This window comes from Pocillopora damicornis, chromosome 5 (genome assembly GCF_964200805.1).
Source record: "Pocillopora damicornis chromosome 5, jaPocDami1.2, whole genome shotgun sequence".
In the NCBI taxonomy this organism is placed as follows: Eukaryota; Metazoa; Cnidaria; class Anthozoa; order Scleractinia; family Pocilloporidae; genus Pocillopora; species Pocillopora damicornis.
In genome coordinates, this window is record NC_142674.1 from 1,313,772 (window position 1) to 1,336,286 (window position 22,515).

The 22,515-nt window shown below is 38.2% G+C and overlaps 2 protein-coding genes across 3 annotated transcripts; one reads left to right on the forward strand and one right to left on the reverse strand.

Moving 5' to 3' along the window:
* Nucleotides 1–941: 941 nt before the first annotated feature.
* Nucleotides 942–15,341, reverse strand: LOC113667871 (F-box DNA helicase 1-like). Its single transcript, XM_089207772.1, has 22 exons — nucleotides 14,163–15,341; nucleotides 13,627–13,754; nucleotides 12,926–13,043; nucleotides 12,081–12,265; nucleotides 11,539–11,661; nucleotides 11,092–11,189; nucleotides 10,436–10,514; nucleotides 9,909–9,998; nucleotides 9,124–9,391; nucleotides 8,234–8,312; nucleotides 7,987–8,073; nucleotides 7,635–7,771; nucleotides 6,855–6,954; nucleotides 6,253–6,374; nucleotides 5,705–5,774; nucleotides 4,794–4,900; nucleotides 4,335–4,416; nucleotides 3,603–3,704; nucleotides 2,761–2,867; nucleotides 2,565–2,606; nucleotides 2,364–2,447; nucleotides 942–1,647 (listed from the first exon to the last, which is right to left on the reverse strand). Exons 1-22 carry the CDS (start codon nucleotides 15,252–15,254, stop codon nucleotides 1,546–1,548), a joined length of 3,402 nt encoding a protein of 1,133 aa, XP_089063898.1. The 5' UTR covers nucleotides 15,255–15,341; the 3' UTR covers nucleotides 942–1,545.
* Nucleotides 15,342–15,651: 310 nt separating this feature from the next.
* Nucleotides 15,652–22,045, forward strand: LOC113667866 (ankyrin repeat domain-containing protein 16-like). 2 transcript variants are annotated; one of them, XM_089207776.1, is made up of 8 exons: nucleotides 15,652–16,044; nucleotides 16,668–16,790; nucleotides 17,763–17,860; nucleotides 18,280–18,322; nucleotides 18,658–18,766; nucleotides 19,712–19,925; nucleotides 20,228–20,306; nucleotides 21,023–22,045. In XM_089207776.1, the coding sequence occupies exons 1-7, from the start codon at nucleotides 15,680–15,682 to the stop codon at nucleotides 20,263–20,265; spliced, it is 990 nt and encodes a 329-aa protein (XP_089063902.1). In that variant the 5' UTR covers nucleotides 15,652–15,679; the 3' UTR covers nucleotides 20,266–20,306; nucleotides 21,023–22,045. The 2 variants fall into 2 exon arrangements, with proteins under 2 accessions (XP_089063902.1, XP_027039533.2); XM_027183732.2 differs by having other exon boundaries at nucleotides 19,712–19,873.
* Nucleotides 22,046–22,515: the final 470 nt, after the last annotated feature.

The following is a 22,515-nucleotide window of genomic DNA, read 5'->3' on the forward strand; positions in this document are numbered from 1 at the left end:
CCGATGATATGCAGGCATCTTTCTCTATTTTCTTACCGAGCTCAAAACATACAATCTCTCTTATTCTATTTACAGAGCATGACGCTACCGACATAGCTGATCCCAGCTGTGTGCGGGACGCGTGTCATATGAACTTCGTAGTGGACCTCACCCACCGTAGAGTCTAAGGCTCAGTGGTTCGAGTTTTGGAACGGGATTAATCGTAACAAAAATGTTTTTAGCTCAAATGGATGGCCAGTAAGTACAACGCAATTAAGGAACTTCTGAATTAGGTAACCTTTTCTAAACCGTACTTTCCTTTTAACAACGATGTAAGGCAACGTAAAGCTTGTTCGAGAATGTATACTGATAAATTAATTCTATCGTTTTGAACGGATGTCAACTTCGCGGCCACCAGCTTTTCTCAAAAACAAGCGATTAAAAAAACAAAAAAAAAAAGTTACACCCGTTTTGAAATCACTGGTGGTCCCTGTAATCTGATTAGCTCTAAATCGCACCACTTTTTTTGCTTTAAATCGCATCTTTTTCCCAGCCAATGAGGAGGCTATACTGAGAATAAAACAACCAATCAGATTTCAAGGCTTGAAAGACAAAGAGTATCATGTGGCAAATTTTGCAACTTTTGTTTCTAGACTCTCATTTTTTCCCCTCAAAAAATGGATGAATTTAATCTCAAACCGGCTAAGTACTGCATCAATTAAAAAAATTTGAACTGACCAAGTCCTGTATTTGAGCGATTTCAAAATGGGTGTAATAAAGTGGTAATTGAACCTCGAGTTGAGCAATTTTGGTCTGAAATCATACTTATGATTTCAAATCGAACTCACGCTGCGCGCTTGTTCGATTTTGAAATCACGCGTATGATTTCAGCCCAAATTGCACTTCACGCAGTTCAATTACCATTATTTATCACACATTAGAGTTACTATGAAAAATCTGAATAGGAAAAATGATATTTATTACTATATAATAGACTTACTATGAAAAATATGAATTAGCACGAGCATTCCATTAGGATAAATAGCGTGAGGAGATGACATGATTAAATAAAACAGAAAGAAAAAGTAATAGTATTACCATACATTAGAGTTACTATGAAAATCTGAATTACAGTAGCGTGTGAAGATGACATAATAAATGCAATATCTGCAGAGGATAAGGTATTTATCATGTCGAGTTCAAAGTCTCCCTTATTTTACAAGTCCCTCGTCCGTGTAGTGTTCCCAAACTTTTTCAAACTCAGGGAAAGTGTCTTCTTTTGCAGATTGTTAACAAAATGTGTAATAAAATAATTATAGAATTCGGTTTTCGCTCGATATCATGAATTATCAAACCTCGCATCTGTGTTATCAGCCTTAGCGTCGGTTTTGATAACTTATGATATCATGCTCAAACTCACCACTAATTGCTTATTATTACCGTTATTATCATATGCATTAATATCATTATAACTATCTTAAAATAAGTACAAAATTTGATACATCTAATTCTATATGCTCTTTCATACATCATTCAATTAACATTCTGCCCTTGGAAATGAAGCACTCAACTTTCTTTGTTTACAGAAACTAGACATCCTAAATGTGGTATTGTATCAGCAGCACACGTAGGACAAAGAACGCCTCCAGCCATTGTCACATTTCCACCCTTGAGAAAAAAAAGAAAACCTCAGCAGAGTTAAGACGAAAACGGTTTTATAGCCACAAGTACACTGGCTCGGAGGTTTTGCAGCCTCGGCAAGTACACTAATCTCCTTCGCAGCAATTCTTCTGTATTCTATGCATTCCTTCCCCGTCACCCTCTGTTTGGACGCGTAAATTTATAAGGAAGACTGAAAAGACAAGGAAGACTAGGCAAGGAAAAATTTGTCTACGAAAACGTCGGATCAATGTAAGTATCTGATCAACTGGCACCTATACCCCTCCCCCAACAACAGTTAACTGAGAACAAGTCATGGTTAATGCTTGGTTTTAGGGGAGAGTAGGTGAGCAGTTGCTCAGATAACTACAGGGTGCCAATCATTACGGTTCTAGTACAGAAAAAAAACAAACAACAACAAAAGCAAACACAATGAAACAACAACTGCAACAAGAAAAAGCTAAATATCACAGACAGTTGACAAAAATAAGATAAGGTTGTCAATACTATCCTTCACGTAGCAAACGAACAAACCTGCACAATACTCACTCACATTTACACCAAAAGCGCACAGCACGCACGTGTGTACACACATGCCTATGATGTGCTGACCAACGCACTTTTCTCTTGGACACGAGCACACATTTAAGAATTACGTACTATATCACGCACAATTGGAAAATCTATCATCAAAACAAAATCCACTTGCGAAGTTTTCAGCTTACCAGTACAACATTTTCTTTCTGAATCACAACGTGAGGCCGCGGAGAAAACTCGACATCTTTCTTACAGTTTACACAGAAGGCCGGCTGCAAATGAAAAAGATAATTTGGTTTTACCAACTAAGTTGATAATGTAAATTGCCCACCGGAGAGAATTTTAAGTTGATGTTTCGAGTGTTAGCCCTTTGTCAGAACGACTGATACCTGAGACAACTCCTTCGGTGATACCAACTCCACGAAATGTTCCTAAAAGTGACAAAAACATAAACTAATCAGAAGGTTCAAAAACATGTACTCGTAACTGATGCTAAGCAAGTGAAGTCAAGGAGCAGAACTAAAAAACGAGGAACATACAACAATACAGGGCAAGCTTCAGTTCATGTTACACCGTGTGGCTTACCTTTCTGTACCCAAGAATGTTGAGAATTGTACTATTGAGTTGGAGGCACTTCTTTGCTCGACTAACCGCGACATACACCAGGTTTCTTTCATCTTCACCATGGTCATCTAAACATATTACACAGGCAACTTGAATCGAAAGGGAATTCTGGTTGTCCTGTGTTTAACCCTATAACTCACAGAAGTGATCAACATGTAACTTCTCCCAATAATACCCATACATTATCCAGCACACAGGTAATGAGAATACTCAAACTTATCAGGTAGAAGTTGTCGTCTTGATCTAACATCAAATTCTCGTAACTAATTTACAAGGAAATATGTAGCAGCTAGAGGGGAGAACTGATTAACAAACTAGATTCTGGGTCGCAGATTTTGAGTCCAATTCATGCCCGAGATTATTTTGCGCTGCCCTTGGGCATTTGAGTGTCACAGTGTCTTCCGCTACTCGGAAGCATCAAAGGACGCCGGCACAGAGTCAAAGGTTATTGACATATTGCTGGACAATAGCAGGCGAAAGTAGTAGTGACAATACTCCTAGCTCCGGTTTTTTGGCGGAAAGGATGGGTAAATAAACATAAGACTGAAATGCTGTACAACAGAGACATAGATAACTAGTACAAAAGTTTTCTCGATAACCATTATGCTGTTTGCCTGCGGTGCGAGGCAACGTTAGTGGTTGAAGTCGAAGAGTGAAGTTTTAGAAACAAGGTCAGTGTTTTCTGTGGTTGGGATGTTAGACTATCCGAATGCAAAAAAAAGAGCCGGTGGTGGTGTGAATCCCCACCAGGATGGAGGATTTACACCTGACCTCACCCACTCGTAAAAAAATGTTTTACTTACGTAATGGCACACCAATGTCTGTTCCAGGTAGAAAATCATCTGTGACGCGAACTGTGTCGAATTCAAGCCCTTTGGCTTTGTGTGCTGTGGAGAAAACAATATCTGCGCGGAAGAAAACAAAAACAAAAATAAACAAAGGTAGAAATGATAAGCACATCAAAGGATACTAAGGCTTCATTAGACAAAAGTAGCTTGCGTAGCGAAAGGGATTGTCACTGTAGCTGGAAAACTGTGCCAGCAGATGTATTAGCAAAGTGGTGAAAGGAAAAGCGTAAACGTGACACCTTTAGCTCAATGAAGAGTGCATATAACCCAGAGAGTAAGATAAAGACCAGTAAGAAAATTAAGGCAATCAGATTATATTCGAAACTCCACAGAAACCATCTCTAACTTGCAGCCACTTTCTGATTTCATCTAAGCATACAAGTAACCTGAAGTAGTCAACTAATGCTCGCGAAAGAAATTTCTTTCGCTTGTTTTGCTTTGGTTTTGCATTTGTACTTGTTTTTCTTTTTCCTTCTGAATAGCCTTGCCTTTACAGACCACGCTTTGCTAGCCTCTTAGAAATCGTGGATATGTACCTGGATACAAACAGTTTTTACTTGTTTGTCTTTCGGTTAGTTATGGTTTTTTTCTCTTGTTCCGTTTGGTTTATAAAATTTCACAAAATTTCTTTTCCCAGTTAAAAGGGACCAACAATTATGGAGCTTCACAATATCTTAACTTTCTTACCCGCCTGCCGTAGGTTTCCAACGGCTTTGGAAGTTATCTTCTCTATCCTTTGCGGCAGCATGACATGATGTGTCTCGACGATCTGAAACAACAAGTGAAACTAAAGTGTAGTTGCTTCCCATTTGAGTAAACTGTGTTTGATTTATTTATAAGAACGAATAAAACAACAACAAAAACTGAAGTACCTTCAACAATGAAAGCACATTGCCTAAGACGCTGGAAAAACGTGCGCGACTGAGTTGCATTTATTTTTAGTTTTATATCTGATTGGTTGAGAGTGGCGCGCGTTTTTTGGACCAATCACAGAGCGAAGTAAAACAAACCGATGACGCGGTCAAAAAGTGTCCACGTCAAAAGTTGTCGTGGTTTCTCGTGAAATAACGTATCTCATTGTCTGACTAAGCTGAGGATCTTGTAAGATATCGAGTAACCTTTTAACCATAAAGGCGTGGTACAAACCTTAATCTTGCCAAGCAGTTCTGGGTCAGGAGCACATTTCGCATACTTCTTCAATTCAGAAAATGAACGGAATTTCTTGATTAAAGCGTCCTTGATTCCTGAGTGCGCTACAAGAAAAAGAAACAATTTATGCTCCAAGCCATGTCATTTTTTTCTTTAATTTTCATCGATCTGCGAACTGTTTCAAAGTGCATAAATGCTCATAACTAAACGAAACACTGCTTACCCCTGGAGAAAACACTGTTAATAAAAGTAGCGTTGACTAGATGACATTATCACAGTTATTTGTTGCAGGCGACATGATATGACGGCCAATCTTAGAGTAAAAGTTGAAGCGATCATTGGACAATCGTAGACCTCGCGGAGAATAAATTTGTTTTTCAGTATCATTACATGAGTGGTTATCAGAGCAACCGCATTTTATTTCGTTTGTTTTTTGGCTTCTTTTTCTTCAGAAATTCGTGAAATAGCTTGGAATCATTTTGAAAATAACTAATTATTTGTTGCATTCAAGTCGTCCGGGATGATTTACCAGGAAAAGACCCGATAATAGGCTATTTCCGAATTACCTTTGGCCTCATTTTCAAAGCGAGTCCTGGTGCTCATCCTTTCCTAAGATCATAACTTTTCATTCACATGCAAATTAAACATGGTTAAGCAACACGCCTCGTTTTGAAAAAGAGGCAAAGGTAAATCGGAAATGGCCTAATGACCAATCAGAGCCCACACATATGCAAAATTACCACAAACAATGATCTAACCCTCATTTATAGGTCCTATCATCTTTTAGCCTACAATACTCGAATGTTTTTGGTATTTTTTGTACCAGACTCCACTTTATAGCTGGTGAAGTATGTCCGCCATACACGCATCTATCACTGACAATCCCCATCGTGTTTAATGTCACTTACGTTTGTTTGTATCAGCAGTAAACAGTTTGTGGATGTCCAACACTCGATCAAGCGCGAGGCTTTTAAGACCCTGAAAAGAGAGAGAAGGAATAGCATGATGTTTGTAAGCAAAATGTATCTTAAGTACTCGTTTAAGGTTACAGTTTGATGTGAGATGTGGACGAATGTTCTCGCGTGTGCCGGTTTGTGTTGTACTTCATGTAAGCATGATTATTTTCCTGTATTTCGTTCTCAGCAAGAATTGCATGCTCTAGACATGACTCAAGGCATGGTCCCAAAAGTGACCGGAAAAGGATCCTCCCAACAGTACTGATGTATTTTCCCTGTCCGACAAGACTTAGCCCAGTCGATAATCATTTTATCATGCACCTGCCGCTCTGACTGTTTCTTCCGTTCTTCTCGCGGTTTTGCATCTCACAGGGCCGTACGCATAACTTTTTCTAACCCAGCTCGTGCTACCGCGCACGCCTCTTAAACAGTGAGCCGCACGGGTCAGATGATACACGAACTTATGAAAAAAAAAAAAAAAAAATTCAATCACGCCTCACCCCAACAAAACCAACTCTTTTGTCGTTGTTCGCACAGCAAACATTAACAGCCTCGTTGAACAGAGTATAATTACAGCGTGTAATCACGCACAGCTGACCGGATTGTTCACCAAGCACTGAGCCTACAAAATGAACGATACATAACATAAAGATCCATTGTGCTGATCAAAACCCTAACAGTCATAAAAAATGAAAGATTTTTCAAAGGCTAGTAACGCACCCTTATCAACTAACTTACGCCGGACGCCTCACAACTGTGTGTCGTGAAATCAAAACCAGATTAGTCGCGATGAACAAACAGAATTAAGTAAAATATCACCAGGGGCAAGTGGAAAAACAAAGCAAAAGCAAGTCAACCACCTCGAGCGCGGGAGAACGAGAGGAACCATGTCAAAACTGGTTTTGGGTTGCATCTGACCAACTGAAAAGGTGGCGGAAGTCTTTGAGACCAATGAAAGAAGGCAGTAAAGCGACACCACTTTAATGCTAAAACCCAGATTTAAATCAATGAGTGATATTTACGGCAACGAATTGGTTCAGTGGGAGTATTGATCTTACAAATAACCCTTGCAATTTAAATAAATTTCAGGCGTGGTATCTACCTTTCTTAGCTCCTCCAACCAAAGTCTTGTTTCGCACACCTTTCAACACGTCCAAAACACAAGACGCAACATAAGCTATCTCCGAACCAAATCTGAATGACTGTAAACCAACAGAATTCAAGTGTAAGAAGATTTCACACGTTCTGTTACAGTGAAGAAACATAGAAATGTGCGTTGAAGCGAATTCCATGCTTCTATATTGTATAACCATCACGTCGTGAAAAAAACAACAACAAAAACAACTACTACAACCAAACGGAGATGTCTCCACCCCCCCCCCACCCCCATTTAGTGTCTATTGTTGCTGTTATTTTTGTTGTTGTTTTTGTTGAGGAATCTATAGGTTATGTGTCACTTATTCAGTGAACTATTCATTTGTCTTTCTCTATTCGTTGATTTCGTTGTTTAATTTCTTGTTTTGTATTTCATTTAGTTACATGTAATGCTTTGTAAAAAACAACACTATTTTCTTTCTTTCTTTCCTTCTTTCTTTCACTCTGTCTTTTTCTTCCTTCCTTTCCTAATTTCTTTTATTCTTCCCAGTAATATTAATAACTGTTATTATCATTATCATCTTACTGTTATTGTTATTATCATTATTATTATTAGTAGTATTAGTAGTAGTAGTAGTAGTAGCAGTAGCAGTAGCAGTAGCAGTAGCAGTAGCAGTAGCAGTAGCAGTAGCAGTAGCAGTAGCAGTAGCAGTAGCAGTAGCAGTAGCAGTAGCAGTAGCAGAAGCTATCACTATCGTTACAGATATTGTCAGAGTCACCAACTAACCTGAGTGAGGTAAAACGTGTGGGTGCCTTTCACCTCCTGAAGAGCGTTTCTTGCTCCGCGAAACGCATATATCTGCTGATGGGGGTCTCCCACTAAAATCTTTGCACAAGACTGACTGAGAAGAATATCGGAGGCAGCTACAACACAACATGCGACACGTGTTAACATGCATCCAATTCATATCATCCAGACGAATTTAAATAACTATGGTTTTTAATGTAATGGTTCAAGTTTCGAGAGCAGTGAAGCAATTCAATAAAATACCGGATTATTGTTGAAAATCAATTTAAAATTATCGCCAAAAATGATTGGGTACAATGAATCCTTATGCATGCAAAGAGTTTTCACTGACCAGGAGTACAGTCCTGAGCTTCATCAACCAGGAGACAGTCATATCCATCAAGAACTGGCCTGTTGAGTTGATAGATCTTAAGGTAACCTGGAAAAAGAATTATGAGTGTAAATCATTCTGTAATTCAAGGTGGCCTCACGGTGTACACGCTGGACGAGGCCTGGGCTAGGGATCTGGCACCCATTTACAGTACGGGTGCGTTCTGTATTCTAAACGTTGAGATATAAAAAAAAGATTACACACTTACCATCGTGAGTGATTGGGAATTCTTTATCTCCTTGATCTTTCATTCTCTCCCATAGGCCATGCGCATGTGAGACAACTTTCTACGGTTAAAATGAAATTCAGACGACCATGTCAACTATACCTTATCCACGGGTGTCCATAAGCAGCGAAAAAACAAAAACAGCCTAGTATAATAAACTTCGAATATCATCCATTGAGATGCTAGAAATTGGCTTTCAAATATCGCCCTTTCCGGACACATGAACCCTTCCGCTATGAAAACTTGACGTAAACTCGCTTGATCTCAATAAATGACACAACATTTTTTAATCTGACACGACATTTTTGACATGTCTCCTTCCATCTCCCGTTTAAGTTACCACAAAATACAAAATAGCATTAATAATGGTGCACAGAATTCCATGGTCGAATGCCATATAAACTGAACTTTGAGACGTTGGCGCGGCCGTGTATACCATGTTCATACATAACAAAGGTGCTGCACGTTGCAAGGGGTTAAGTTATAACAAAAGCAGTCAAACACAATCATGTTAGCCTCAATACCCCATGTTTTCAACAGAATTTTCAGTTGTAAACCTACCAAAGCGCTAACACCTGACTCCTCCCGTTTCGATCCAAATATATCGTTCGCGCCAAAAGTTACGAAGCGATTGTCTTCGTTTCAATTTCGTTTGTTGTTTATTTCATGTATCTTAACTGTCACGTAGGTTCGTATGATCCCCTTGCCAGATGTCGCTCATAGTAGCCTTGTCATTGCTAGTTTCAGTGTATTTCTTTGCTTCTGTTTTAAAAACCACAGTGACTGTTTATCGCTAAATGACCGCTCGAGGCATCTGTCACGTACGTTTAAAATAACTCTACCTATGCGTCTTGTACATCAAATCAACCTACCTGAATGTACTGGTCACTGTTCAAATAACTTGTATCTGTACCGTGTTCACCAAAGATAGATACCACAATCTCGCTTCCTTCTGAGGAAACATCCACTAAGGTTCTCTTAGCTGTTGGTACATGTTTGGGGTTCACAGTGGTGTCAGCAGATGCTATGAAGTTATTAAGAGTTTCTTCAACGCGTCGGGCATGAAGATATCCGCAATTGGAGGGAAGGGCATTCATGATAGTACTGATCCGTAGACGATACGTAAGCTTGTGTCTGTATCTAAATAAATTAATTAATTCTTTAGAGGATGTTGTATGGCTACGAGTAGATACGAATTTTGTGCTCTAGTGTTGGTATGAAGACTTTAGATCAAGCCATCTCTGCACCTTCTGGGGAGCATGGGGAATTAACCATGAACCACCACCGGACTTTAATTTTAGCAGTTCTTTTTTTAATCCCTCCAGATGTTTTCTCAGTGAGTTCGTCGGCACACTACAATACAAACTACGCCTACATGTGCAGGATTCACAAAGAATCAAGCTAGGAGTCACATCGGCAAGATTATTTGTCAGTTTTCTCAATTCGTAAAAACACAACAACAAGAACATCAACAACAAACACGATAAAAAGCCGCAACCCATACGAAAACAAAAGCATTAAAAAAAAACCTCACAATAACGACGGTAATCCACATTCGAGTAAAATCAAGCTCAATGACTAACTACAGTAGTACTAGTACATCTCAACACATGCGTAAATTGCAGTGCATTAAAATCAAGAATGCTGTTCTTCTGACCTAACTCCCACTTTCCTGAAGGCAAGCGAGTGGATTGTACGGTTCTCAACATTGCTAGGGAACATCTTAGCAGCATGTTCCTGAATTGACCTAAAGAAAAACAAACAAACAAAAACAAAACAAAAAACGAAACAAAAAAAACAAAACAAAAGATGAAACAAAATGTAAATATGTTAAGCTGAACGGATCATGAGTACCAATACACTTGGTAAAAGTGTCATTTCGGACTGCAGCTTGTGGAAACACTACTAAAATCAAAACGTCTTCTCGCCCTCCCCAGTTCCCTACCTCTACCGTACATTCTAACTCCAAATCAAACATCGCCGGCAGGATAAACGATCGCGAGCTTATAACGTTAGCTTGCCCTAATAAGACGCCTGCAAGTGCAAACAGAGCAAAAGCGTTTTCAAAATTTCAAATAGCTCTGTTTCAAAACTGCTCATTAACTCTTCAAAGTCTCTTTCTCTTCCACCTTAACAACTCAAGAGATTCCACGAGAAAGTTTACAACGTGCTATGTTCACTCACTTGTTGTATGCTACATTAAGGAATCGTTCCATAGGCCTCATCTTGGTGTACTCAACAAGAGTTGTAGTCTTACCAGTTCCTTGAAAACAAAAATTACATCACGGTTTCATTGAGTAATGTAGCAGCAATGTCGTGAGAAATAAAAGGGCTAAATTGAGCTAAAAGCAGTGTGGCCAAGAGTTTAAGGAAATGTGCTGGATTCTGTGATGCTAGGTTTTAGCCCTCCACCATGCTTCTCACTGGATTTGTTCTTGCTTGTCCTAAATTCAACTCCTTGGCTGCACTTTGTATAGAGCCAACTGGTCTGTCTCCCATCAAGTTTTTTTCACAACTTTTCTTCCTAATTTGTTTGTATTTATCAGGTGAAAATCCCTATTTGGGGAGTGGTCTATTGAGTATAAATTACATTACATACCCTTTGCACATAGAGAAAGAAAGTTCAGGAATTTTATCCAGATATTATTTGTAGTGGACAAAGAATTCTCTGATATCCTTTAAATAAACATAATTTTGTCTGTATATGAGTTTAGACAATGGTAAACATACCAGGCAATGTGGACCAAGCTTGCTTATTAAGATTTCCAGTCAGAAAGTGCACTTCCAGTTAACCTATTGCAGAGCCAGGTATTTAAATATCTACAAAAAAACCATCTTACCTGCAAATGCTACAATTTTTATGATCTCTCCTACTTTGACATCATGTTTTATAATGCGAACTTGCTCATGGGTAAGCTGTAGCTTGTCAAAGGATGACCTATGGGGAAAGAGATTATTCCTCAGATTTCTTTCACATTCATAAAGGGTGGCAGCTGACAGATTGCAGTTAATTCAGACACTGAAAACTCTTCTGCAAAAAGTCTTCACTCAGTAAATTTTGCACTCCCTGTTCACCAGGATTTTCAAGTGTGGTATAGACAAGTACATGCACTTGTTTTATATCTCTTCTGCTTCTCTGATCAGGCATTTTACATCAGCGAAAAGAAAAACAGCTTCATAATACAGTACCTAGTAGGGTAGTTTTCTATCTTAGCTGATAGCTGAGATTGTGTGAGTCAATCTGAAAGTTCTAGAAAAGCAATTTCAAAAGTATGTCCCAATATTACCTGTATCGCATCATTGACTGCTGTCCAGTAGAATTCTGACCAAACACAGAACCAAGAGATGCACGTGTGGCTTGGAATGCATTCTCATACAAATACAGTGTATAGAACACCCTGTAGTGAAGACTGATTGGAAAAAAAAACAAAATACAGTATGGAAGGTGATTGGAACACTTCAGTCATCACTTAAATTAATCATTTGACAGGTTGATCTAGCTAAATTGTCATTACAGTGGTTTAAATAAAAGCCACTGCCTGTGAGACCTCTCACTGCTGTCTGTTTAAGCTCTTGTGATTTGCTTTTGCCTTACTGTACACTGTTTTCTATACCATTGACAGTATCATGTGGAAAAAGTTATTGAGATTCCTGTGTATAGAATATCAACTGAAAGAATTTCATAATTTCATCTGAAGATTTATTTGAAATACAGAAATTACTTGCTTACTTGTGGTGTACTAATCATTGGGCACATACAAGTAGGTGTAAATTGTAACAGTGTATCTTAAAATCAAATTTAAAGCAACCCCTCTATCCTCAGACATACCCACTTCCAATTCTGTTTTGTGACTCCAGGTAGTAAAAGATTGATGCCAGACAGTAAAGACATTCCAGAATGTCATGTACCAGACAGGATGTGGACCTTGTCAAACAATGTACTATTTCTTGTACTTCATAAACTGTTTGGCAAACCAGTGTCAGAAGTGCAACAACAGACCAAGGACTAGGAACCTTGGACATAGAGAGTGTATGCTTAAATTGGGTGAATACACATGATTAACATACATGGTCACACGTTATTTTTACAAACTGGTAAAGCAATCCCTTTAACTGTTGAATTTTCAAGAATTCCAAGCAATTTCAGGAAGTAATAAGAGGTACAAAAACAGTAAATGAAGGTCTAAAAAGGAGAATGCTGAGTACACAATTGTCTTTTGGGAGATCAAGAAAATTAGAATTATCTTCAGTATGATAATCATTATAGTAACAGTAGTTAAGGGTTGCAGTTTTGGAATCCTTTTAATTTGATTTTGTAAAGATTACATATACAAGTTACAATACCACTTAGATATACGTTAACTGTGCTGAAGCACTTTATTTGCTCCAACGCAGAGTCGTTGGATGCACATTTATGATGTTCATGCATGAACTGATGAAATACATGCGCAACTTATGTGTCTTTGTTATTCAGTGCCATAAAACTTTTGATCTTGCCCATGTTTCACAACATAAAAGCAGAGTTTGGTCAACATATGTGACAGAACAAGCCATGAAAGCTCTACTTCTGCTTACTTCTCAGCATTTGCACATCCCTCTGGAAAAGAGATAGTAAAACACATTTGCACTAAATACATGTAACAATCACCTAGCAAAAATCATGTGATGTTGTACCTCTTTTGAGCTGCCAGTAAGAGTTTCCAAGAATGTCCCTATCAATGGGAACTTGGAATGTGTCTTCAACTCTTCTATCAAAGACAAGCTCCCTTTTCTTTTAAAATCTTTCATAAAACTACAAAATAATAAAAACATTTTCATTATTAATAGAACTAATATGGTAATAACCCTTTCCACCCTAATATCATTATGCATATTCTCCATACTGTTCTTTATACATTTCTTAAGGTGCTGACAAGGAGAATTTGTTTACTGATCAAAAGCTTCTTTTTTTGGGGCATCATTTCCTTCATTCTCATGACCTTAATCTGTGATTCAGGGAGATATACCGCGGAGAAATTAGATGCTTGTCACTCTTAAGGGCTAATGGGTTAATATGTTAATAAAATCATTCTGTTTTAGTTGCTTCATATTGTAAAGTTCCTACTCTCATGCTCTGTCCACCATGGGGTTAGCATTTAAAAGATAACTGTTTTTTTTTCCTGTGATCAATAAAGCAACAGTGCCTGGATTGAGGCCATCAGAAGGGTTGTATGATTAGATGTGCTAAATTAATAAACAATTATTAAACTCTCACACAACTGTTGGCTTGTTGCATCCCAAGCAGCTCTGTTGTCATATAGTTGCTACATGCATGTATATGGTACAGTATACATAACCATTAGAAATGTGCACAATAGAAAAATTTTTACATATACCTTGAGAGATTCAGTGGAAACAAATCCACCTCTAGTAGTCCTTTTGTCTCCAGTAGTTCAATCATAAAATCTTCAGATGAATTGTCCTTTTTCTTTAGAAGGAAATATTTCTTCTTCCAAGGAATGAACTAAAATACAAATCAGTATGTGAAAGAAAAATTAAAATGCACAAAACAAGAAAAACAAAATCAGTTGTATTGAGACTACAATCACTATCCTATTTTAAATCTGAAGAAGGTTTTAACCCTTTAACTCCCAAGATCTGATTGTTAATTCTCCCATCTAGTTGCTACACATTTCCTTGTAAACTAGTTGTGAGAACTTGGTGCTAGATCAAGATAGCAGCTTCTACCTGATAAGTTTGAATATTCTCATTGCCTGTTTGCTGAAGAATGTGTCGATATTGTAGGGAGAAGTTTTATGTTAATCTGACTCCTGGAAGTTAAAGGGTTAAGATGTTTTAAGGACAAAATAATATTTGGAAGGACCATGCTGTCTTCTGTTGAAAAAAGTATATAATTATTTACTGAACTTACAGAATCCTTTGATATTGTGTTGTACCACTGACGGCACACTAAGGCACAATTCAACATCAAATCCACTATAGGCAATTGACACAAAATGTTCTCCATGATCTCCACAGGCAAATGAGTTAAATCAGTACTGCATTGATTGAAATCTTGAGAATCGTCTTCCTCATCAGAATCAATAATGTCACCACCAAAAAGACCAAATGTTGAACTTGATAATGATTTTGTTTTGGCTTGCTTAGTAGATTGAGAAGATATAGAATTATTTTTATTGCATCCTCTTTTGCTGATTGCACTTTCCAGGCTCACTTGACTACTATGAATGCAGGAATCATTCCAGTAAGCTTGTGATGTACTACATGTAGAGTTTCCTCTCACATCAGAATCATGCTTAGCTTTTCTTCCATGAACAACGTTCATAGTTAAACAGCAGTCACTGTCATTTAAAGAACCTTCATCATCGCTTTTGACGAAGATGGTATTCAGGGCACTCCTCTGATTTTTTCCAGATTTTCCCTTCAAGTTCTTTTGCGTTCTGGTTGATCGAGGAGCGCGTTTCATGTTTCGCGCCGCCGGACTCGACGATGATAAACTGGATGTACGCGTATTTAAACAAGAACTGGAAGATGGCGAAGAGAACGAAGATGAAGCCACAAAGTCAGGAACACGTGTATATCCGTCAATGAGCGATTGTTTTCCTTCAGAGGAACAAGTTTTTGAGCTGGAATTACAAGGAACTTGGAAATCCTCCGGTTGGCTAGTAACACTCGCTAAATTGCGCTCTACAGATGCAATTGAGTGCTTTTGAGTTCCTGAGCTCCATTTTCCAGTTTGCAAATAAATGTTAGCGGCTGAAGTGAATCCAAGTGTGGGTGAAAGTGTCACTTGATCCGTGAATCCGCGCTGTCCGTTCAAAATAGAACCACAGGTTGCAATACCGGGCGTACGCGTAGAGGGATTTGCAGTTGGTTTAACGAGGAAGTTCACGTCTTTTTTACTGATACCACTTCTAGGAGTAAAATATTGTGAAATACTCCGTTGACGTGGATTCGAAATAGACATATTTCGCTTTTTTCGGGGAGTGGTATTGCGATCCATGAAACTTTAAAAACTCCTCATTGACTTCCAGTTTGAATTCACTCGTTAGCCGCCATTACCGATGGTCTGTACGCCCCAGTGCTCCTCGATATTTTTAAGGAAACTTTCTACTCTCTAGACAGGGGGTGGGGACGGGAAATTATAAAAAGGCTAAATTTGTCACTAGTTTTACAACAAAATTTTACAAGCAACAAAGAAAATGTCTCTACAATAATCTTACTCACTTCTCTATAGTTTTCTCTCGGAAATTTGCTTTACTTTACTGGATCAATGTCAGTATCTGAGTAATATACACCTACCCCTCCCCAATCCAATATTTACCTTGCATATGACTAGGGGAGGGTTAGGTACGTTGTTGCTCAAATACTTATAGCAAACATTTTTCACTCACTCTCCCTCTATTGGTCAGTTTTGTTCCGACCAAAATGGCGGACGTCATGAACGAAACTTGTATTGGTAAACAACTCTCTTTCGAATATCCTCTCCCTTTACGCTTGGTTCAAGCCAACAAACGAGATGAATTCATGAGTATGGTCGACTCTAATGCTGATCAGGAAGGCATATTGAACTGTGTTCATTTGAAATCGGGCGACACTCCAATTATTGTCGCTGCACGCCATGGCCATGTGGATTTGATGAAATTCTTGATTCATCGCGGTGTAGACATTGAACAGCGAAATAAGGACTTGAAACGAGCTTTGCATGAGGCAGCTGCTAGTAGTCATCTAGACTGTGTCAAGCTTCTTCTTTCAAAAAACGCAGAAATCGACTGTTTGAAGAGAGCGGACTGGTAAACCTTAACCTTAAGCTTACTAACCTTAAATACATCCTAACATCAGTATCCATATTCTCCTTACTGTTCTCTATACATTTCTCAAGGTACTGAAAAGGAGAATTTGTTTAAAAATTAAGATTTTCTTTGGTTAGTGATCATTTTCTTTATTCTCCTGGCCCATATGTTTGACTTGTAGGGAGAATTACAAATAATGTCTGAACAAGAAATTTATTTTTCTCAACTGAATTGGTGATGTAGGTGGCCGTTGTGAAGAGCCTATAAAGCTGATGTTTCAAGTGTTAGCCCTTCGTTAGCTCTTTGCTCTTACAGAGGGCTACTGCTTGAAATGTGAGCTTTAGAAACTCTTTAACCCTTCAACTCCCATGAGCGACCAAGACAGAATTTCTCCTTACAATACCAATACAATATCAACCAGATAAGTGATAAGAATAAAGAAAAATATTAATTTGGGGATAATTAGTTGATACAATACTAAATTCTTTGAAATAACATTATAATGGGAGTTAAAGGGTTAAAAAGTTTGAAGAGTATGTGTTCATGTAATATCTTGCATGCGATAAAGCCTACCAGTTTTGCTTTTGTTCATAGAATGCATTTTTGATGGTTTGTCAGTATAGGACACCATTGATGATGTCTTGCACCAAGATGAACATTGATATCATCAGAGTATTAATTCAAAGTAGAGCCAACTTGAGACTTGCCAATAAAGATGGCTGGAACTGCTTTCATATTGCTGCCAGGTATGTGTAATAGTAATATAATAATACTAGCAATAATAATAATGATACCAGTAATGATAACATTTATACAGGATAACCCTGTCAGTGTTTTGACACTGGTATCAATAGGGGTCTTGAAAGTTAACTTTAGTTTTTACATTAAAAACAGTAATGGTATTTTAAAGTAGAATACTGTATAAAATCAATCTAAAAGATATGTTACTATGGTATGATTAGAAAGTCCTAAATTTCCTTTGAAAATTTTGGAAAAAGAATCCATTGCCTTCAAATGGCAGGGGGAGGCTGTTGCACTCTTTGGCCCAAAAAACATGAAGACTTGTAAATGTGTTAACTACATTAATCTAAAAATTTTCACTACAGCGTGATTTAAAGGTCCTTAATTTTCTTTTGAAAATTCAGTAAAAGAATCCTTGGCCATTGAATGGTGCAGGGAGGCTGTTGTACTCTTTGCCCCTGCTGATTCAGAAATAAATTAAAAGACTTTACCACATTAACTACACATAGTTAATGGAGGTGAAATCAGAGATTTCAATACAAGCTGGTTAGTGGCTGTCTACTGCAACCTGTAAGACCTCATGGCTGTTTGTTAAGCCTGCAATCAGGCTCTGGTGTGTGGGTTTAGCCTTACAGCACAGTCATTACACAGCCTATTTCACTGTCTGCAGCCCCTTATGAAAAAGGTTTTTGAAACCTCTGTGCTTCTTAGAACTGTACAAATGTGTAACGGTTCAGAGAGTGTGGCACAAGTTTCTTAGGCCAATCCATTCTCTCTCTGTTCCACAAATTAGTTGCAAGATAGTGGACTAACAGCTTACAGTTTTCCTTGAGCTTTGCCCTTTTGTAGCTTAGAATACTGCTCATCTCTTGCAGCTGGTAATTTCCCTAGAAGCAAAATATCCTAGCACATTTTCTAACCAAATGGAAGTTATTATTTTATGTCCATGCTTATTTTACTGTCATTCACTTTCATAGGGAAGGCGATGTAGAAATTTTGAATTATCTTCTTGATTGTTGTGCTGATATTTGGGACAGTTGTAGCAAGAATGGACGGACACCGCTTCATACAGCAGGTGACTAGAAATCACTTTTTCTTTTTTGTCAGAAATTTGTAAAAATATTTTAGCTGGCTGACCCTGGGTTAAAATCATTCAATTCTAAATTTCCAGCTGTTTCTTGCAAGTTCTGGGTGTTCAGAAACTGGAGAAGTCTCTATCTAAATTGTACTGTCCTAAAGTTATTGTATATTCATAGCTAGACCAATATGTTTAGTATGCTCATTTTAATTGGGTTTTTTTTTTATGATAAATCTGTTGTTTTCTATATTTACCTAGCACAATGTTTACTGCTGGATCACTAAAAATTGTCTCCAAATGATCACAAAATGAACATATGATAATTATTACTTATAATGTAAGGGCTATCCCTCCAACTGATGCACATAACTAGTTTTTGTTAGAGCCTTTGTGATAATTTCTTAATACATTTTCAGCTCTGCATGGTAGAGTGGATGCTGTAAAACTCATGATTAGCAGGTGAATATACTTTTACAATCAGACTTACCAAGTTGGTAGCTTCTGGAAATTTCTTTTGACAGCAAGGAAGTGTATAGCTAATGCAGAAACTATTTATGTCTTGAACACACTCTAGGTAAAGAATCTTGTTTGTGCTTCGTGCATCCTCCCCTTGAGCACGACTTACAATTCATGCTCGCCTAGCACTTGTCCCCATTTGCCTGTAAAAGGCAAAAAATTACACCTGTTCTGCAGGCTAAAGGGCACTTGACCAACTCTTAGGGACATGTACATGTATGTTCAGGTTGTGCTTCATCAAAAACTCATTAACAAAAATAGTTAATTGGCTGTTTCAGATGTAGTTACACACCAGATAGTCCTGACAGTTGTTGCTCAACACCTCTCATGGATGCCCTACAAGCAGGACATGTGCCAGTAGCAGAGACTCTCATCGATGAACACAAGGTACTGTTCACTCTATGTCCGAAGAAGTAATTAACATGTACACTGTTGAAAGTACTCAATTTAACCATGAGCACATGATGTAAACCAGCATGAGCAAGAGAGAGATCACCCACACTTAAGAAAATCTGCTTTCCTGATGTTATTTCAGTTATGTTCCTACCTTGCAAGCTAAGAATTTTCTCATAGCTGGCATATTTTGTGTTAACCCTTTAACTCCCAGAAGTGATTGACTTGTAAATTCTCCCTGTAACATCTGTACACTATTCAGCCACCAGGTAATGAGAATACTCAAACTTATTAGGTAGAAGTTACTATCTTGATCCAACACCAAATTCTCATAACTTATTTACAAGGAATTGTGTACCAGTTAGAGGGAAGAATTAACAGTCAGATCTTGGGAGTTAAAAGATTAAGTGCATGCTCAAAATTCTGATTGAGAGTGGGAAGATACATACCTATTTACATTTTTGAGCAATCCTGCAATGCAACAACTTGTTGATTGGACATGCTGTTAGACACAAATGAAGTCTGCCTGTTTGGCTATTCCCTTAGTTCCCAGCTTCTTTGACATAAACTGATCTGTAGAGTTACAACTTCATCAGGATAGCATTCTTATGAGTGTCCCTAATCCGAGGTTGTAGGTTATCTCATGCATTAGTCCTGCAGTGGCAAGGGGCATTGTTAGTCTCACGACAAATTCCAATGATCCTGGCTTCAGCTTGGTCCTGGACCACTCAACCTAGAGTCCAGTCAACAAACCGCTGGTCCAGGAGATTGTTAATGGTGCCTAGGAGTGACAAGGAGTCAAATAAATGTTGCTTTCCTTTTCCTGATATTTTTTTCATTCTGTGGCAGACATTAACAATGAAATTGCCCCTCAATCCACCCCTCTCCCCTCCCCCTCTCGGGCCATCATAATTTTATTGTCGTATTCTTTTTGTGCAGGCTTCCATAACTGCCAAGGATCAGCTTGGCAGACAAGCTATTCATTTGGCTTCCCAAGCCGGCTGTATCAAGTCACTGAATTTCCTGATTACAAAGTATGCTGTAGATGTCAATGTATTTACTAAAAAATCAAGAAAGACTCCTTTACATCTGGCTGCCAAGGTATTGAGGTTATTCACCCAACGTAAACTGCAGCACCGTTTTCTTCATCTAGGTATCTCTACCAACTCTGATCCTAAATAAATCTTTTAAGCCCTCAATGACCTGATCATTATTGTAAAACATAGGCGTCTGGACCTTCCGATTAACCAGGGGACGGGAGCAATCAAGTGAAAGTTAGCAGTCAAGAGATTGGAGGGGGGGGGGGGGGGGAGGCGGAGGGGAACCCTAGAAAATTGTGGTAATTGCAATCGGTATAAACCCGCCTTCCCATCCCTCCCCTCAACTATGTATTCCAGTTGTTATCTCACCAAGTCTAGACGGGTGGTTAACAATGTGTCCTGTAACTTTTCACAGGAGGGTCACGCACAAACTGTACAGTTTTTGCTAGATAAAGGAGCAGTTATAAACACGCAGGATAAGAACGGAAGAACAGGTAATGTTGGTATGTCTTTCTTGTTTTGGATTTTAGTTTTTATATCCAAGTTTTACTGTTATTTGGTGAATTCTGTGGCAGACTTTAATAAGATGAGAGGCACATAAACACCACGTCACAGCAAACATTGCAAGTTTGCACAGGTTAAAGAATATCTAAAGAACTTTTGTGCACCAAAAGTCAGAGCCTCTTTGTAAAGGGTAAAGGAAAGAAGACCTAGGTCTTGTTATTTAGTAATTAGTGTCCAGTGTTTCCATTTTATTGTTTCGAATCTTTAATTAAAATTTCGTTTCTTGGGCGATGTTCGTGAACAATATGCATGGACGTTACATTTGTCTTTTACATGATAATATGATCACATTTAAAGTGTTTCATTGTTACACTCAGCCTCCAATGTAGACAGCGAGTTACTTTGGTAACGCATTTCCATGAAATTTGTTCACTTGATTTTCAATAAAAGTGGGTTTGGCACTGATTTTGTTTACGATCATCAACTGATCTTTGATTTGGAAGATGGGCATTGCCAAATTTTGCTGTAGTATTCTTTTAAGGGAAACGATCCAAGTTCATTCTCATTCGTTTTAAATTGAAGTTGTTGTTTGTTAAACAAATTCTCCTTGTCAGCACCTTGGAAAATGTATAGAGAACAGTATGGAGAATATGCATACTGATTCTAGGGTGCAAAGGGTTAAGAGTTATTTTTTGTGTATTCCTAGCTCTCCATCTCAGCTCAGCGGCCGGCCACGAAGCATGTGTGGATATTCTATTACGCGTAAATGATTTGGATAGAACCATAACAGACTGTTCAGGACTTACTGCTGAAGACCTCGCTCTTGAGCCTGCAGTCCGACAAATGCTCAAATTTGTGGCAGAATGATTGTGGTCCTTAGAAAGATTTTTCCAGCTGAGTGCTGAAAGCAATCCAGGAGTGCTTTGGCTTTGCTTCACCGTGCTTTGTGATTGGTTAAAAAAATCATGCCACATTCTCAACCTATGAGATGCAAGACTTTGAGGCGAGATACAGCTGAACTTTTTGAGAGACAAAGTTATTATTTTTAGCTGAGGACTGAAAAATAACAAGACAGCCTCTCAATTATTGGAAGGACGGGCACGTGCCATACGCAAAAGTGTTTTTGAATCACCTTGTGATTGAAATTGGTCACTAAGAAACCTGGTAAAGACGTTGTTATTTGCGAGTGATGGCCTTACGAATTCTCCTTACAAATATAAGACGTTTTCAAAGACACAAGTGATGAGAAGAACGAAGTCTTCAACCAACATAAAGAAAATGGTACTGAAATATACTGACGCTTTAGCGAATTTTTTGGGAATCTTATTGACACTCAAGTGGCATCAGAAGCATGTAACCTCGGTTATAAGTTTCTGCTGGTATACACATGGGGTTTGCGTGGTCGTGCTTGTCAACACAGCTAGATTGAAAAACAGATTATGTTCAAAGCAGACATTATAATTCCTACGAATAATTACTTTTTAAATTCTTGTGAAGATAATAACAAGCGATTTTGTTGCACTTCCCAATATTTTTATTATAATTGTTCAGGTGATAATGGAAATGTGCACTCTGTGAGTGGTCGCGATGTACATCATTTCGCACAAGAATCACCTCGCGCGTGTTGATAATAATACTGAAGCACTCAGTTTCAAAATAGTCTTTGCACGAGTTTATGATGTTCTTAACGAAGAAACGAGTTTAATGAAATAAAATGCAGTTTCTCTGATAATTACCGTAGCAATTATACTCAAACAATGATCCCCCGCGGGTTTAGCGAATATTGTCGAATAATCCCTGTGACTTTGTCACGAGGATTAACGACAATATTCACTTCGCCTTCCGTGAAAGATTGTTTTATATGTTTGTCGTATGTCTTCAGTGATAATATATTCTGTTTAAGGAAGAAGGGTAACTAAATTTGTCCATAAATTATGCGATGGTAAAAGTCAAACGTTACTGGCAGATTTTGATTTTAAAGGAGTCCCTTTTAAGGCAAAGGAGGAATGCGTGTAGAGTCTGCAGGAAAGAATTCGTAGATTCCTTTATGTTTGTTTGTTTCTATGTGTGTTTTTGTATTCTTTCTTTTTCTTCTTAGAGAAGGCGAAGGAGCTTCTTTTATTACATACACACGCAAATTTTCGTGTAGAATCTGTGTCAGACAGGATTCTCACATATGCATTGTACATTGCTTGGCAA

Excerpts from the sequence above, each read along its gene's own strand:
- LOC113667871 (XM_089207772.1), bottom strand. The coding sequence starts at position 15,254 with ATGGATCGCAATACCACTCCCCGAAAAAAGCGAAATATGTCTATTTCG. Across the intron at positions 11,662-12,080 it reads CAAAACAGAATTGGAAGTGG|TCTTCACTACAGGGTGTTCT; the intron begins GTATGTCTGAGG and ends TTTTCCAATCAG. Across the intron at positions 10,515-11,091 it reads AAAAATTGTAGCATTTGCAG|GAACTGGTAAGACTACAACT; the intron begins GTAAGATGGTTT and ends TTTGTTTTCAAG.
- LOC113667866 (XM_027183732.2), top strand. The coding sequence starts at position 15,680 with ATGGCGGACGTCATGAACGAAACTTGTATTGGTAAACAACTCTCTTTC. Across the intron at positions 18,767-19,711 it reads CTCTCATCGATGAACACAAG|GCTTCCATAACTGCCAAGGA; the intron begins GTACTGTTCACT and ends CTTTTTGTGCAG. Across the intron at positions 19,874-20,227 it reads CTTTACATCTGGCTGCCAAG|GAGGGTCACGCACAAACTGT; the intron begins GTATTGAGGTTA and ends AACTTTTCACAG.